General features: G+C 43.8%; 1 protein-coding gene across 1 annotated transcript; it reads right to left on the bottom strand.

Annotated features, from left to right (window-relative positions):
* Positions 1–1,959: 1,959 nt before the first annotated feature.
* On the bottom strand, positions 1,960–16,593 carry lrrc3ca (leucine rich repeat containing 3Ca). Its single transcript, XM_020454535.2, has 2 exons — positions 16,262–16,593; positions 1,960–3,686 (listed from the first exon to the last, which is right to left on the bottom strand). Exons 1-2 carry the CDS (start codon positions 16,288–16,290, stop codon positions 2,804–2,806), a joined length of 912 nt encoding a protein of 303 aa, XP_020310124.1. The 5' UTR covers positions 16,291–16,593; the 3' UTR covers positions 1,960–2,803.
* Positions 16,594–17,025: the final 432 nt, after the last annotated feature.

The following is a 17,025-nucleotide window of genomic DNA, read 5'->3' as shown; positions in this document are numbered from 1 at the left end:
CAACCAGTTAGTTCTACCAGAGCAGTACAAAGGTAAAGTGATGGAAGAGTTGCACAATAACATGGGACACCAAGGTACTGACCGCACTGTATCACTAGTACGTGACCGCTTCTTCTGGCCATATATGCAATCTGACATCGAGCACTATGTGACTAAAACTTGTAGCTGTGTCAAGCAGAAAAAGCCAGCCCGTGCAGCAAGAGCTCCTCTGACAAACATTGTGACAACACAGCCATTTGAACTGGTATGTATTGACTTCCTTCATCTCGACAGATGCAAAGGGGGATATGAGTACATCCTCGTGATTGTTGATCATTTTACACGTTTCACTCAAGCCTACGCCACCACATCAAAGTCAGGTAAAACTGCTGCAAATCTCATCTTCAATGACTTTGCCCTGAAGTTTGGGTTCCCGTCCCGCATCCACCATGACCAAGGGGGAGAATTTGAAAATCAGTTGTTCCATCAGTTAAAGAAACTCAGTGGCATGGCAGGGTCCAGGACAACACCCTATCACCCGATGGGAAACGGTCAAGCGGAACGCATGAACAGAACATTGTTGCAAATGTTAAAGACACTAACTGGAGTCACTAAGGAGTCTCTGAACAAACTGGTTTATGCCTATAACTGCACCCGTTGTGAAGTGACTGGCTATTCACCATTTTATCTTCTGTTTGGGAGATCACCCAGGCTTCCAGTTGATATGCTCTTTGGATTGTGCACAGAGGCAGGTTCCAGTAACCAGCGAGAATACGTGGAGAACTGGAAACGAGGGATGGAAGAAGCATACGCCATTGCAAATGAAAATGCTCAGAAAGCCGCTGAAAGAAGTAAGAAGTACTATGACACTAAAGTTAGGAGTTCAGTGCTACAGCCTGGCGAGCGAGTTCTGATTAAAAACCTGACACCAAGAGGAGGACCAGGAAAACTCCGTAACTATTGGGAAGATACAATTCACACAGTGGTGAGACAAATGGGTTCAGACCTGCCGATTTATGAATTGAGACCAGAAAAGGGTAGGGGACGCTCCAGGGTCCTGCACAGAAATCTGCTCATGTCCTGTGACCACTTACCTTTTGAGACACAACCAGAAATGACCAAAGTGGACAGAAGTCAGAAAACGAGGAGACACCAGCCTGCATCACAGACTCTAGATTCTGATGAAGATAGTGGGGATGAATATGACCTTCATCATGAGCCGCTACGGTTCCCACATCTCCTACAGTACCTGAGGAGAGGAATGCTGAACCAGCGAGAGAGTGGGAACACAGACCCCCAACAGTGAAACAGACAGTTGCAGTGCCAGTCCCTGATACGCTACCAGCACAGCCTCTTGTTGAAAAGCGGCTGGAGGAGACAACAACAGTTAAAGACCTGCCTGCTGAGGAGAGTAACTTGCCTGCTGAAAATTTGCCTGATGATCGTCCACCAAGTGCCTTTCCTTCATATACTGATGCTGCTGAACCTGAGGAACCAGCCTACCAGCTGCCACAAAGAGAGAGACACCCTCCAAGACGTATCACCTATGATCAGCTTGGTATCCCTTCCTGCTACAGTAGACAGCCACAGCCACAGTTGTTCCCTGTCTACTCTTCACCAGGACTGGTTCCATGGCTGCCATCACTACAGCAATGTTACTTTCAGCCACCTTACATGGCTTCAGCAAACCTGAGGCTACAGAGTTGACATGTTTGACCATGGACTACTGTCTGATTTCACAGACTGTCAAAAGAGACAATTTACATACTATGCATATAGATCATTAAAAGTGATGGACTGTTGATCAATAGTATGAGAAAATACTGCTTATGTTATATAGCTGGTCAACAGATATGGACTGTGAATATAACTTGTTAGTTATATGTGAACTGTGACCCTTGACCTCTGCTCAAGTACTACCTTACAGAAGAGGATTTTCTAGGTCCAGTGCATACGGACTGTTGAAGAAGACAATGTTGGTAATGTTGGGACAACATTTATTTTGTCGGGGAGAGTGTGACAGGTTAAAGGAAATATTCATAGCCTGTTATACATTGAAAAGTATTAGTAAGTTCATAGTATGTGAGGATCTTAAAACATCTAAGGTTAAAAAGATGCATTCAGTATCAGTTGATAAAGATTGATAACATTCATATAATTGTGTTAAAGTTCAAATCTGTCAAAGGGTACGAATTGTGAGAGTAATGTGTAAACGTTATATTGATTACTTTATTTTGTAGTGCCTAAAAGTGTTAATCTGTGATCTACGAAATGCTCTTAATCTATGAGCCGGAGATCGATTGCTCTGGTCTCCACCCATATTCCTGGGGAAAATCGTGGTCTTTTTCTCATTGAACTAAACGTTGAATTGAGAATACAACACCGTATCACTGTCGTGATTATTTCTCCCCTGTTTTCAGGGGCGTAACATATACTATATGGATGTTATATGGAAAACAATAATTGGAAGGATACGGAGTGACAGAGTTGTTCATAGTGTGTGTTGCTATCCTTTTGTTCTGTTTGCTGTTTTATATGGCCAAAGGACCCTTCACAGGCACAATTTTGATAATGGGCCACTCCTGGTTCAATTATTAATCTGGGTTATGTACGGTGCCCAGGTCTGGATGGGCTTCCTGCATATATGGACACAAATCCTAGTGCCGCTGTGGCACCCACCTAAAAGCCAGACAGAACTCTCCTTGGCTGGCACTGAATGGCCTGAAGTGTGGGTGCAGCCAGGTTAAGGCCCTATAATAACCACCTCCTCTGGCAGACTTAGCCCTCCAGCCTAAGCCCCCATCTGGGCTCTCCTGGTCCTGGGCTATACCATAGTGCTGACAGTAGAAGAGGCCTCGGACGGGCCCGGCTTGGTGGGCAGAGACTTGAGGTACTCCAGGTGGCGGCGGGTGTCCTCCGTGTTGTGCCGGACGTAGTAGACCAGGTAGGAGATGACCATGGTGAACCAGCCGAACATGGTGACCAGCATGGCCACGTCCGTGGTCTTCTTCATCACAAAGCACAGGTCCGGGTCCTGGGCCAGCAGGAAGGGCACACCCTCCGCCCCCACGTCGGGCGGATCCGACGTCTTGCACACGATGCCCGTCAGCGAGAGGGGCTCCAGGTCAATGTGGGGCATGGACATCTGCAGGCTGCAGTCGCAGTGCCACGGGTTATTGGTCAGGTTGGCGCGTGCCCGCAGCCCCTCAAAGGCCTCAGAGTTAAAGTTGACCAATTTGTTGGAAGACAAGTCCAGGAAGGTGAGCGAGGGCCCCAGGCTCCTGAAGGCCCCTCGCTCCAGCTTGGCCAGCTCGTTGTTGGAGAGGTCCAGCTCGCTGAGCAGGGGCAGACCCTGGAAAGCATTGCTGGGGACCTCAGTGAGCAGGTTGAAGTCCAGGTAGATGCGCCGTGTGTCATTGGGTAGGTCCTGGGGGATCTCCGTGAGACGCAGGTTGCTGCAGCGCACAGTCTTTCCATGGCCGTCGCTCTCAGAGCAGTAGCAGCCCTGGGAGCAGCTGGTGGCGGCGTGGTGGAAGCAGGTCATCAGCACCACGCAGTGCAGCAGCAGACACATGACCACCGAATGGCGCAGTAGCCAGCCGCTCGCCAGCAGGTGCATGGTGGGATATGGGCATGCTCCAGGGAAGACCAACCTGGGCGAAGGGGCGGAGCCAGTGTCAAGGGGCGGAGCCAAATAGCTGTCAAGCCTATGGAGAAACAGGAAGCATGATTGGTGGAGGGAGACAACACAACCCACTGATAGGAGAGGTACAATTGTTGCAATTGGTCACCAAACATGCAAAACATTTATTATAAATAGATGTGTTACTTAAAACACAGATGCAGGATAACTAGTGGAACTGTGGTGAGGATGCGGAGGGGATCTTGCGGTCTTGTTCAGCACAGTTGGCTGACTAAACCATGTTAATACTTACAGCTTTAAGGAAAACATAAGGATAAAAAAGTGCCCTCGCACTGGCAAAAACACACAAGCAAAAAGTGCTTTGGTGTCAGTGGGACTGATAATTGACATCCCTGCAGTGCTGGCTTATTTCGGCAGGTAGCCTAGTGGTTAGAGCGTTGGACTAGTAACCGAAAGGTTGCAAGATCAAATCCCTGAGCTGACAAGGTAAAATCTGTTGTTCTGCCCCTGAACAAGGCAGTTAACCCACTGTTCCTAGGCCGTCATTGAAAATAAGAATTTGTTCTTAACCGTCTTGCCTAGTTAAATAAAGGTCAAATTGTCACGCGGGACTAGGTGTGTGTGCAGGAATCTGACGCAGAGTGAGAGTAACGGAGTAAAGTGCTTTACTATTGCACACCCAACTGATAAGCCCAATACAATACAGGGTGCAGGACACTATACCAGACAACCCAAAACCACAGGGTGTCCAGTATAGAAAATAAAATATGACCTAATATGTACACACGTAACAAAAGACAATCCCGCACAAAACAAGGGCGGGTCAAACTACTACATATAGGGAAGCTAATTAAACCAAAATACACACAGGTGAAACTAATAAGACAAAACCAACAGACAAACGAAAAAGGGATCGGCAGCAGCTAGTAGGACGGTGACGATGACCGCTGAACACCGCCCAAACAGGCAGGGGAGCCAACTTCGGCGGAAGTCGTGACACAAATAAAGTAAAAATATATATATTTTTCAGTGCATCAAATTGAATCAAGCTTTATTTATAAAGCACATTTCAGACATCGAGTGCAACAAAATGTGCTTTTACAGGGAAAAAAACCCCAATGAAAATAAAAGCTGAAATATTTACTACACAACCAAAATAAGACAACAACGAAAAGAATGACACACTGAACAACTAAAAAGCACTCTGAGGCAAAGTGAAGCTAACAATGAAGAGATCTCTTTTAAATTTGCCCACAGTTTCAGCTCCCCTCAGGTTCTCTGGCAGGCTATTCCAGAGGCTGGGGGCATAATAACCTCTCCATGCTTCTTGGTCCTAGGCTTTGGGATAGTTAGAAGGCCAGTGCCAGATGACCTGAGGGAACTACTGGGTCCATATCTTAAAAGCATGTTTGACATGTATTGGGGTGCACAATTATGGATTGATTTAAAAACCAATAGAAAAACCTTAAAATTATTCTAAAAGTAACAGGCAGCCAGTGTAGAGACCTTAAAACCAGTGTAATGTGTGTGCTCTGTCTGGTCTTGGTCAGTACTCATGCTGCAGCATTTTGTTTGTTTTTCAGTTGACCGATGGCTTTCTTGGGAAGACCAGACAGGAGAGCATTAAAGTAGTCAAGCCGGCTTGTAATAAAAGCATGGATGAGTCTGACTGTATCAGTCAGAGAGAAACAGCTGCACCGTGGCAGTGGTAAAAAGCTATTTTGGTCATATTCCTAATGTGTGATTTGAAATTGAGTTCAGAATCTAAAATAACAACTATCTTTATTGCGCATGAATTAAAATGTGCAGCCAGATTCTCTCTCTGTGCTTTGGCTCCAACAATAAGTACTTCGGCCTTGTCTTGTGAGCAATCCAAGTATTTAAATCACTAATACAGTCAAATCATTTATCCATGGAGTTCAAATCCTCTGGTGATACAGAAATGTAAAGTCGTGTATCGTCTGCATAGCAGTGAAAATCAATGCTGTGCTTTCTGATGACGCTGTCAAGGGATAACATCAGTGGCGGTCAGTGTCGTTTAAGATGGAGGATGATTTTCTTTTTTTATGAGCATGGCCTTCTTTCTATTAAAGCACATTGGATGACTGTCATTCATATTCCATTCACCCAGCTCAATGTAACAGCATTTTTTTTGTATACCCATCATGAGGTTGCTACAGCCTAGCCAATGAATGACAGTTTACAATGTAGGTGCACACAGGTCGAGACACAAATTTGAGGTGACAGACAGTGACATTCAATACCGCCTTGCACAATCCTGCCAGCCCCCTAACCAAATTGTGCTATTGTGTGTGTTTTTTCACATTATTTGTTACTTATTTTGTACATAATGTTTTTGCCACCGTCTCATATGACCAAAAAGAGCTTCTAGATATCACGACAGTGATTACTCACCCCGTACTGGAAGAAGATTATTTTTCTTTAATGAGATGGATGCAAAGGATTTACTCCAGACACCCAACAAGGCTCTCATCCTAGTCATTTGCAGGAGAAAGAGACAGAGATATCTGGGACGCATGTCTGGGTGCCTTGTAAGGATTCGACGGCGAGTCGGTAATCTTTCTTTACCATCGGTCCTATTAGCCAACGTACAATCATTTGATAATAAAATAGACGAACTGCGAGCATGTATATCCTACCAAAGGGACATTTAAAAACTGTAATATCTTATGTTTCACAGAGTCGTAGCTGAACGACGACATAAATAACATACAGCTGGCGGGTTTTATGCTTTTTCGGCAGGATAGAACAGCAGCCTCTGGTAAGACAAGGGGTCAAAGGAAGTCTCAAGGTTTTGCTCGCCTGAGGTAGAGTATCTCATGATAAGCTGTAGACCACACTATTTACTAAGAGAGTTTTCATCTATATTCTTTGTAGCTGTCTATTTACCACCACAAACCGATGCTGGCACTAAGACCGCACTCAATGAGCTGTATACGGTCATAAGCAAACAGGAAAATGCTCATCCAGAAGCGGTGCTCCTAGTGACCGGGGACTTAAATCTGTCTTACCAAATTTCTTTCAGCATGTGAAATGTGCAACCAGAGGGAGAAAAAACAATGGACCACCTTTACTCCAAACACAGAGACATGTACTAAGCTCTCCCTGGACATCCATTTGGCAAATCTGACCATTATTCTATCCTCCTGATCCTGCTTACAAGCAAAAACTTAAGCAGGAAGCACCAATAACTCGGTCAATAACAAAATTGGTCAGATGAAGCAGATGCTAAGCTACAGGACTGTTTTACTAGCACAGACTGGAATATGTTCCGGGATTATTCCGATGGCATTGAGGAGTACACCACATCAGTCATTGGCTTCATCAATAAGTGCATTGATGACGTCGTCCCCACAGTGACTTTACGTACATACTAGAGGTCGACCGATTATGATTTTTCAAAGCCGATACCGATTATTGGAGGACCAAAAAACCCGATGCCGATTAATCGGCCAATTTTTTTATTTGTTTATTTGTAATAATGACAATTACAACAATACTGAATGGACACTTATTTTAACTTAATATAATACATCAATACAATCAATTTAGCCTCAAATAAATAATGAAACATGTTCAATTTGGTTTAAATAATGCAAAACAAAGTGTTGGAGAAGAAAGTCATATGTGCCAATATGCAATATGTGCCATGTACTGTATGTGCCATGTAAAATGTGTACCATGTAAAATATGTGCCATGTAAAAAAGCTAACGTTTAAGTTCCTTGCTGAGAAGATGAGAACATATGAAAGTTCCTTTTAACATGAGACTTCAATATTCCAAGGTAAGAGGTTTTAAGTTGTAGTTAATATAGTATTTATAGGACTATTTCTCTCTATACCATTTGTATTTCATATACCTTTGACTATTGGATGTTCTTATAGGCACTATAGTATTGCCAGTGTAACAGTATAGCTTCCGTCCCCCTCCTCGCCCCTACCTGGGCTCGAACCAGGAACACATCGACAACAGACACACTCGAAGCAGCATTACCCATCGCTCCACATGCTGAAAGGCCCTTGCAGCGCAAGAGGAATAACTACTCCAAATCTAAAAGCGAGTGACGCTTGAAACGGTATTAGCGCACACCCAGCTAACTAGCTAGCCATTTCACATTGGTTACACCAGCCATTAGGCTGATAGGCTTGAAGTCATAAACAGTGCTGTTCTTGCGAAGAGCTGCTGGCAAAATGCACAAAAGTGCTGTTTGAATGAATGATTACGGGCCTGCTGCTGCTCAGTCAGACTGCTCTATCAAATCAGACTTAATTATAACATAATAACACACAGAAATACGAGCCTTTGGTCATTAATATGGTCGAATCCGGAAACTATAATTTCGAAAACAAAACGTTTATTATTTCAGTGAAATACGGAACCGTTCGGTATTTTATCTAACGGGTGGCATCCCGTTAGATAAAGTCTAAATAATATAAGTCTAAATATTCTTGTTACATTGCACAACCTTAAATGTTATGTCATAATTACGTAAAATGCTGGCAAATTAGTTCACAATGAGCCAGGCAGCACAAACTGTTGCATATACCCTGACTCTGCGTGCAATGAACACAAGAGAAATGACACAATTTCACCTGGTAAATATTGCATGCTAAACTGGATTAGTAGTTATAACTAGTGGTTATGATGGATAATTTTTTATAAGATAAGTTTAATGCTAGCTAGCAATTTACCTTGGCTTCTACTGCATTCGCGTAACAGGCAGGCTCCTCGTGGAGTGCAATGGTTAGAGCGTTGGACTAGTTAACTGTACAGTTGCAAGATTAAATCCCCTGAGCTGACAAGGTGGAAATCTGTCGTTCTGCCCCTGAACAAGGCAGTTAACCCACCGTTCCTAGGCCGTCATTGAAAATAAGAATGTGCTCTTAACTGACTTGCCTAGTTAAATAAAAGGTATTCAATAATAATAATATTTTTTTTAAATCGGAGCCCAAAAATACAGATTTCCGATTGTTATGAAAACTTGAAATCGGCCCTAATAAATCGGCCATTCAGATTAATCGGTCAACCTCTAGTACATACCCCAACCAGAAGCCATGGATTACAGGTAACATCCGCACTGGGCTAAAGGCTAGACCTGCCACTTTCAAGGAGCGGGACTCTAACCCAGAAGATTATAAGAAATCCCGCTATGCCTGCCGACTAACCATCAAACAGGCAAAGTGTCAATACAGGACTAAGATTGAGTCGTACTACACTGGCTCATACGCTCGTGGCATGGCTTGCAAACTATTAAAGACTACAAAGGGAAGCAAAGCCACGAGCTGCCAAGTAACATGAGCCTACCAATCGAGCTAAATTACTTCTATGCTCGCTTCAAGGTAAGTAACACTGAAATTTGCATGAGAGCATCAGCTGTTCCGGACGACTGTATGATCACGCTCTCCATAGCTGATGTGAGTAAGACCTTTAAACAGGTCAACATTCACAATGCTGCAGGGCCAGATGGATTACCAGGACGTATACTCCGAGCATGCGCTGACTAACTGGCAAGTGTCTTCACTGACATTTTCAACCTGTCCCTGACTGAGTTTGTAATACCAATATGTTTCAAGCAGACCACCATAGTCCCTGTGCCCAAGAACACTAAGGTAACCTGTCTAAATGACTACTGACCCGTAGCACTCACTTCTTGAGCCATGAAGTGCTTTGAAAGGCTGGTCATGGCTCAAATCAACACCATTATCCCTGAAACCCTAGACCTAGACCCACTAATTCGCATTCCGCCCTGACAGATCCACAGATGATGCAGTCTCGATTGCACTCCACACTGCCCTTTCCCACCTGGACAAAATGAACACCGATGTGAGAATACTATTCATTGACTACAGCTCAGTGTTTAACACCATAGTGCCCTCAAAGCTCATCACTAAGCTAAGGACCCTGGGACTAAACACCTCCCTCTGCAACTTGATCCGGGTGGTACACTTTGCACTCCGGTACTGCTTGCCATGCGGTAGTAGAGAGAACAGTCTATGACTGGGGTGGCTGGGGACAATTTTTAGGGCCTTCCTCTGACACCGCCTGGTGTAGAGGTCCTGGATGGCAGGCAGCTTTGCCCCAGTGATGTACTGGGCCATACGCACTACCCTCTGAAGTGCCTTGCGGTCGGAGGCCGAGCAATTGTCGTACCAGGCAGTGATGCAACCGGTCAGGATGCTCTCGATGTTGCATCTGTTGAACCTTTTGAGGATCTCAGGACCCATGCCAAATCTTTTTAGTTTCCTGAGGGGGAATAGGCTTTGTCGTGCCCTCTTCACGACTGTCTTGGTGTGTTTGGACCTATCTTGTTTGTTGTTGATGTGGACACCAAGGAATTTGAAGCTCTCAACCTGCTCCACTACAGCCCCGTCGATGAGAATGGGGACGTGCTCGGTGCTCCTTTTCCTGTAGTCCACAATCATCTCCTTAGTCTTGATTATGTTGAGGGATAGGTTGTTATTCTGGCACCACCCGGCCAGGTCTCTGACCTCCTCCCTATAGGCTGTCTCGTCATTGTCGGTGATCAGGCCTACACTGTTGTGTCTTAAGCAAACTTAATGATGGTGTTGGAGTCGTGCCTGGCCATGCAGTCGTGACTGAACAGGGAGTACAGGAGGGGACTGAGCACGCACCCCTGGGGAGCTCCAGTGTTGAGGGTCAGTGTGGCAGATGTGTTGCTACCTACCCTCACCACCTGGGGGCGGCCCATCAGGAAGTCCAGGATCCAGTTGCAGATGGAGGTGTTTAGTCCCAGGTTCCTTAGCTTGGTGATGAGCTTTGAGGGTACTATGGTGTTGAACGCTGAGCTGTAGTCAATGAACAGCATTCTCACATACAGTGCCTTGCGAAAGTATTCGGCCCCCTTGAACTTTGCGACCTTTTGCCACATTTCAGGCTTCAAACAGAAAGATATAAAACTGTATTTTTTTGTGAAGAATCAACAACAAGTGGGACACAATCATGAAGTGGAACGACATTTATTGGATATTTCAAACTTTTTTAACAAATCAAAAACTGAAAAATTGGGCGTGCAAAATTATTCAGCCCCTTTACTTTCAGTGCAGCAAACTCTCTCCAGAAGTTCAGTGAGGATCTCTGAATGATCCAATGTTGACCTAAATGACTAATGATGATAAATACAATCCACCTGTGTGTAATCAAGTCTCCGTATAAATGCACCTGCACTGTGATAGTCTCAGAGGTCCGTTAAAAGCGCAGAGAGCATCATGAAGAACAAGGAACACACCAGGCAGGTCCGAGATACTGCTGTGAAGAAGTTTAAAGCCGGATTTGGATACAAAAAGATTTCCCAAGCTTTAAACATCCCAAGGAGCACTGTGCAAGCGATAATATTGAAATGGAAGGAGTATCAGACCACTGCAAATCTACCAAGACCTGGCCGTCCCTCTAAACTTTCAGCTCATACAAGGAGAAGACTGATCAGAGATGCAGCCAAGAGGCCCATGATCACTCTGGATGAACTGCAGAGATCTACAGCTGAGGTGGGAGACTCTGTCCATAGGACAACAATCAGTCGTATATTGCACAAATCTGGCCTTTATGGAAGAGTGGCAAGAAGACAGCCATTTCTTAAAGATATCCATAAAATGTGTTGTTTAAAGTTTGCCACAAGCCACCTGGGAGACACACCAAACATGTGGAAGAAGGTGCTCTGGTCAGATGAAACCAAAATTGAACTTTTTGGCAACAATGCAAAATGTTATGTTTGCCGTAAAAGCAACACAGCTCATCACCCTGAACACACCATCCCCACTGTCAAACATGGTGGTGGCAGCATCATGGTTTGGGCCTGCTTTTCTTCAGCAGGGACAGGGAAGATGGTTAAAATTGATTGGAAGATGGATGGAGCCAAATACAGGACCATTCTGGAAGAAAACCTGATGGAGTCTGCAAAAGACCTGAGACTGGGACAGAGATTTGTCTTCCAACAAGACAATGATCCAAAACATAAAGCAAAATCTACAATGGAATGGTTCAAAAATAAACATATCCAGGTGTTAGAATGGCCAAGTCAAAGTCCAGACCTGAATCCAATCGAGAATCTGTGGAAAGAACTGAAAACTGCTGTTCACAAATGCTCTCCATCCAACCTCACTGAGCTCGAACTGTTTTGCAAGGAGGAATGGGAAAAAATTTCAGTCTCTCGATGTGCAAAACTGATAGAGACATACCCCAAGCGACTTACAGCTGTAATCGCAGCAAAAGGTGGCGCTACAAAGTATTAACTTAAGGGGGCTGAATAATTTCGCACGCCCAATTTTCCAGTTTTTGATTTGTTAAAAAAGTTTGAAATATCCAATAAATGTCGTTCCACTTCATGATTGTGTCCCACTTGTTGTTGATTCTTCACAAAAAAATAAAGTTTTATATCTTTATGTTTGAAGCCTGAAATGTGGCAAAAGTTCGCAAAGTTCAAGGGGGCCGAATACTTTCGCAAGGCACTGTAGGTGTTCCTTTTGTCCAGGTGGGAAATAACCAGGTCCAGAGTAGGGCGGGCCTAGCAACATGCTGGATAAAGTCCATAGAGCTTAAAATATTAATAAATTCAATGGCCTTGGATTCAGTTTCTTGGTCAAGATTAATATTAAAATCACCCAACACAATGATTTTATCATAGTTCTCAAGGACAATAGACAATAGTTCAGATAAATCAGTAAAGAAAGTGGGGCGGTGCTTTGACGACCTATACAGGGTTATGGCCAGCACTGATGGCTGACATTTAAACAGAATAGCATGATGCTCAAAAGACCCAAAGTCACCAAACAAAATGTCCTTACAGCTGAGAGCATTAGTAAAAATAGAGACTGTTCTCCCACCCTTTTTTGATAGAGTATGAAAAGCTGTAGGCCAGGGGAGGCTTCAATAAGAGTGGCACTACAGTCTGATGACAGCCATGTTTCAACAAGGAACATGCAATCAATTTGGCATTCAGGGGCCTCCCGAGTGGCGCAGCGGTCAAATGCACTGCATCGCAGTGCTAGCTGCGTTACTACAGATCCTGGTTTGATACCAGGTTGTGTCGCAGCCGGCCGTGACCGGGAGACCCATGAGGCGACGCACAATTGGCCCATCTTTTCAGTTTCCTGAGGGGGAAAAGGTTTTGTCGTGACGTCTTCAGGACTGTCTTGGTATGTTTGGACCATGATAGTTTGTTGGTGATGTGGACACCAAGGAACTTGAAACTCTCGACCCGCTCCACTACAGCCTCGCCGATGTTAATGGGGGCCTGTTCGGCCCACATTTTCCTGTAGTCCACAATCAGCTCCTTTGTCTTGCTCACATTGAGGGAGAGGTTGTTGCCCTGGCACCACACTGCCAGTTCTCTGACCTCCTCCCTATAGGCCGCCTCATCATTGTCGGTGATCAGGCCTACCACTGTTGTGTCGTCAGCAAACTTAATGAGGGTGTTGGCCACGCAGTCGTGGGTGAACAGGGAATACAGGAGGGGACTAAGTACACACCCCTGTGGGGCCCCAGTGTTAAGGATCAGCATGGCAGACGTGTTGTTGCCAACTCTTACCACCTGGGGGCGGCCCGTCAGAAAGTCCAGAATCCTCTGCCAGAGTCCTTAACTTAGTGATGAGCTTTGTGGGCACTATGGTGTTGAACGCTGAGCTGTAGTCATTGAACAGCATTCTCACATAGGTGTTCCCTTTGTCCAGGTGAGAAAGGGCAGTGTGAAGTGTGATTGAGATTGCGTCATCTGTGGATCTGTTGGGGCGGTATACGAATTGAAGTGGGTCTAGGGTGTCCGGGAGGATGCTGTTGATGTGTGAGCCATGACCAGCCTTTCAAAGCACTTCATGGCTACCGACGTGAGTGCCACGGTGCGGTAATCATTTAGGCAGGTTACCTTCGCTTACTTGGGCACAGGGACTATGGTGGTCTGCTTGAAACATGTAGGCATTAAAGACTCGGTCAGGGAGAGGTTGAAAATGTCAGTGAAGACACTTGACAGTTGAGTACACGTCCTGGTAATCCATCAGCTACTGATGTGAACTGTGTTCAGTAGGCTAATCCAAAAACTGTTTACGCACTCAGAACCGGGGTCAGTGCAAACAACACTGAGCTAACAACTTGTTAATGAGTCCTGTAATTTACACTTTTTATTTAGCATGTAAGCCTCTAAAAAATAATCTGTCCTTTTACCCTAACACCCTTCATTAATACCTGAACACCAACCATTTGCTATCCCATTACTAATCCTCTTAAGGAAAAACCCACTTGACATGTATTTTGGCCACCCAACAGCATTGTAAGGCTACATGCTAAAGCTAAAAAAGGCAACAAAGGCAACCCAAACAGCCTTAGCATGTTGTGCTAGCAGCTATATCCTCTCCTGTAAAAAATTATTTTACTTAAACTCTCGGACTTCGGCTGGTTCTTTAAAATGGCTGGAGACCAGAGCAAGATCCACTTACCAAGATTTAAAAAATGAAATCGATCTCTAAGTACCACATGACCGGGGGAGTCGTCTAAATGACGCATCCTAACAAGTCTCATTGCAATAGGCCAGACCAGTTGAAAGTTCAAGACCGTCCCTATCAGCCCTGACCTTCTTCTTTCAAAAGACACACTCAGATGATTATCCCCATTTCTTTATTAAAGCCAAACAAAGAAGATATAGTGGAACAGCCCTGACTACAGATGAGACAAAATGCTCAAGGATATGAAAAGGATGCCTAAAGTGTTACTGTGTAAGAAAAGCGGTCATTTTCCCACCATGATCCATGCTGCCCTGATGAGGTGGAGCTGTGGGGAACCAAGGAAACTGGACACATGAGGAGAGAGAGAGAGAGAGAAAAAAGGAGAGATCTGAGGAAAATAGGTAACATGACAATGGAGAAGGACACAGAGGAAGGCCCACTGAAGAGAGATTAATGAGATGCATCGGAGGAAAGAGGGAGATATTAGCATGTCATGGGCTGAGAAGGACAGCTGTTAATGAAAAGCGGAGGCTGGAGGGGTGATGGAAGGAAGGATGTGGTGATGGAGAGACGAAAGTGAGTGAGGGATAAAGCTATGGGACAACAAGAGAGAAAGAGCGCAACACCAACCTCATTAAATCAAATTATCAATAAAATCAGGTTAATTAAGCTATAAAGACAATCACCAACCCAACTATAATTGACCTCTCCTGCGTTTAAATTTACACTGTGCTCAAGACAAGTGCCCAGAGGTCAGTTTTGGCAGTTCATAAATTGACTGCAGTCAATGTTAGAATAATAGGCTACATCTCAGGCACCAAGTGCGCAAGAGCAGTAATTTTGATATGACGCAAATTTAGGACCTAACTCAGCAAAACCATTATAATCCCGAAGGAATAGAACTACAATGTCCTCAAAGCAAAGGATTGTCAAAGTTGTTCATGCATTATTTTGTTGTGATTGTTCATTGTATTATCATTCTGTCCAGACAACCAATGATAGACAAGTTAGGCCTATGTAGGTCATGAGGATGAGACACAGAAAGGGAGGTGAGGAGAGAGGAAGCACAGAAGAACAAATACAGCTGTGAGGGAAATATCTCAATGTTATGTTGAGATGCAGACACTTACATATGAGTCTAACCATATTACCATGCTCTCCCAACTCTGTCCCTATCCACCCCAATTATGAACAAATTTCAGTCGGTTTAGGGACTCAGATTATTATTGCCTGCCTGTCTGATTTCCATTGAAAGCCTTCATGCATTTATTTCCAGAATTATATATTATAGTACTGGTGCTTGCCTAGCCAGCCATGTGTTAGAGAAACAGGAACACACGTTTTCGTTAGAGGCCATCTAGGGTTCAAACAATAACAAAGTGCGCCACCCAGCCACTGTTTTAGTAAAGAGCGGGGGATGGGCTGGAGAAATGTAACCACTCTCAAATGTATAGACAGACCTATGAATCCAAGGACTGACCATGCTTAAATATCATTTTTTTCCCAAGAACCAAACGGGTACATATCATTCATTTAAAAGTAAAAAAATCTATTTAGCAATTTTGACCCTTTAAGCAGAACATCATTTTGATTAATCGACATGGCAATTTAGAGCTGCAAGAATGAATTTCCATTTTGAACTTGAACCCTGTGGTATCAACTAAAATTGAAGCAATAATTAAAGGATTAATAATCAAGTGTATTATTTTAAGTTCAGTTCACTTTGAAGGGTATTCTGACATACAATACATTTATAAATACAAATTATTTGTAGGCTATTAATCTACTATTGTTACTTACACACAAAAATTTTACCTGCACATTTTCTTTGGCGTAATAGTCACTATTTTGATTGTAAGCAACAAGCGTGTCAATAATAAACTCTTACTGGGTGTAGGCTAGACCAATGCCTCCTGGGGAATTGATAGCCTTTCGAAGTTAGTCTTCTATCTTGTCAGGCTAAATACGGTAGGTAATAAGCTACTGTTTGCCCCATTCTTCAACAAGCATTTTTGGAGCCTGAATGTATTAAACAAGCTGCAGTTATTTCCACAGTCATAAAAGCTTTATAGTAGCCTATATCACCGCATGCTGTGTTTAACAGTATATGTAAATGTATGTCTATGAAATGCATGAATTTTGAATAACATGCAGAATAAGCATTACTTACATCTTTAACGTTCTCCCCCTCCTTCGCATGGCGTGACACTCAACCGAATCACTTTAGTTTCAAGACGCCCACTTTCAAATCTTCAAAATAGATCATTATTCATTCCACGCCACACTGGAATTCGGTCGCTTCAATGGGGTCCTCTGTTGCATATCGCCAAACCAACGGCGCGCAATGCACCTTGAATTGAGTGCTTGCTCAATGCAGCTTTTTAGTTTCCACGCAACCAGAAAACTAACATTGCTGTAGCCATCGGAAAATTGGCAGGGACACAACACGCGAGTGTACGACGCCTATGGAGGGTTTCATCCAAGTGTGATCCTGCCAATTATGACAAATAATTATAGTGCAAGTGCAGCCACGGGGCGGAATATATTTTAGACACTGAAAAGACAACGTTTGGCTACTGACATCTGAAATCATTGTCCTAAGTGGGCACATAATAATGAAACACCATTTGTTTGGTATTATACTCTTGTCTTCCAAGAGCTTGTGTTTTGACAAACAGTTTACAGATTTTTATATATATTTGAGTTGTATTAGAACACACACACATACAGACACACTCACACAGCCATTGATTCTCAATATAACTTATAAATGCCTCATGAGCTAAGTTCAACTGTCATTCCCCATCAGAACCCAAGATATAAGCTCGTTTCTCTCCAATATTTGTAAATAAAGTCAATGTAAACAAACAGTGTAAAGCTTCAAAACATGGTTCAAATTACAATTTTCATCTCATGGATGGTCAGTCCTTCCAT

Source organism: Oncorhynchus kisutch, linkage group LG20 (genome assembly GCF_002021735.2).
Source record: "Oncorhynchus kisutch isolate 150728-3 linkage group LG20, Okis_V2, whole genome shotgun sequence".
Classification (NCBI taxonomy): Eukaryota; Metazoa; Chordata; class Actinopteri; order Salmoniformes; family Salmonidae; genus Oncorhynchus; species Oncorhynchus kisutch.
Note: the sequence above shows the minus strand (reverse complement) of the source record. Positions and strands in the feature narration are given on the sequence as shown.

Excerpts from the sequence above, each read along its gene's own strand:
- lrrc3ca (XM_020454535.2), bottom strand. The coding sequence starts at position 16,290 with ATGCGAAGGAGGGGGAGAACGTTAAAGAT. Across the intron at positions 3,687-16,261 it reads AGGGGGAGAACGTTAAAGAT|GCTTGACAGCTATTTGGCTC; the intron begins GTAAGTAATGCT and ends GTTTCTCCATAG.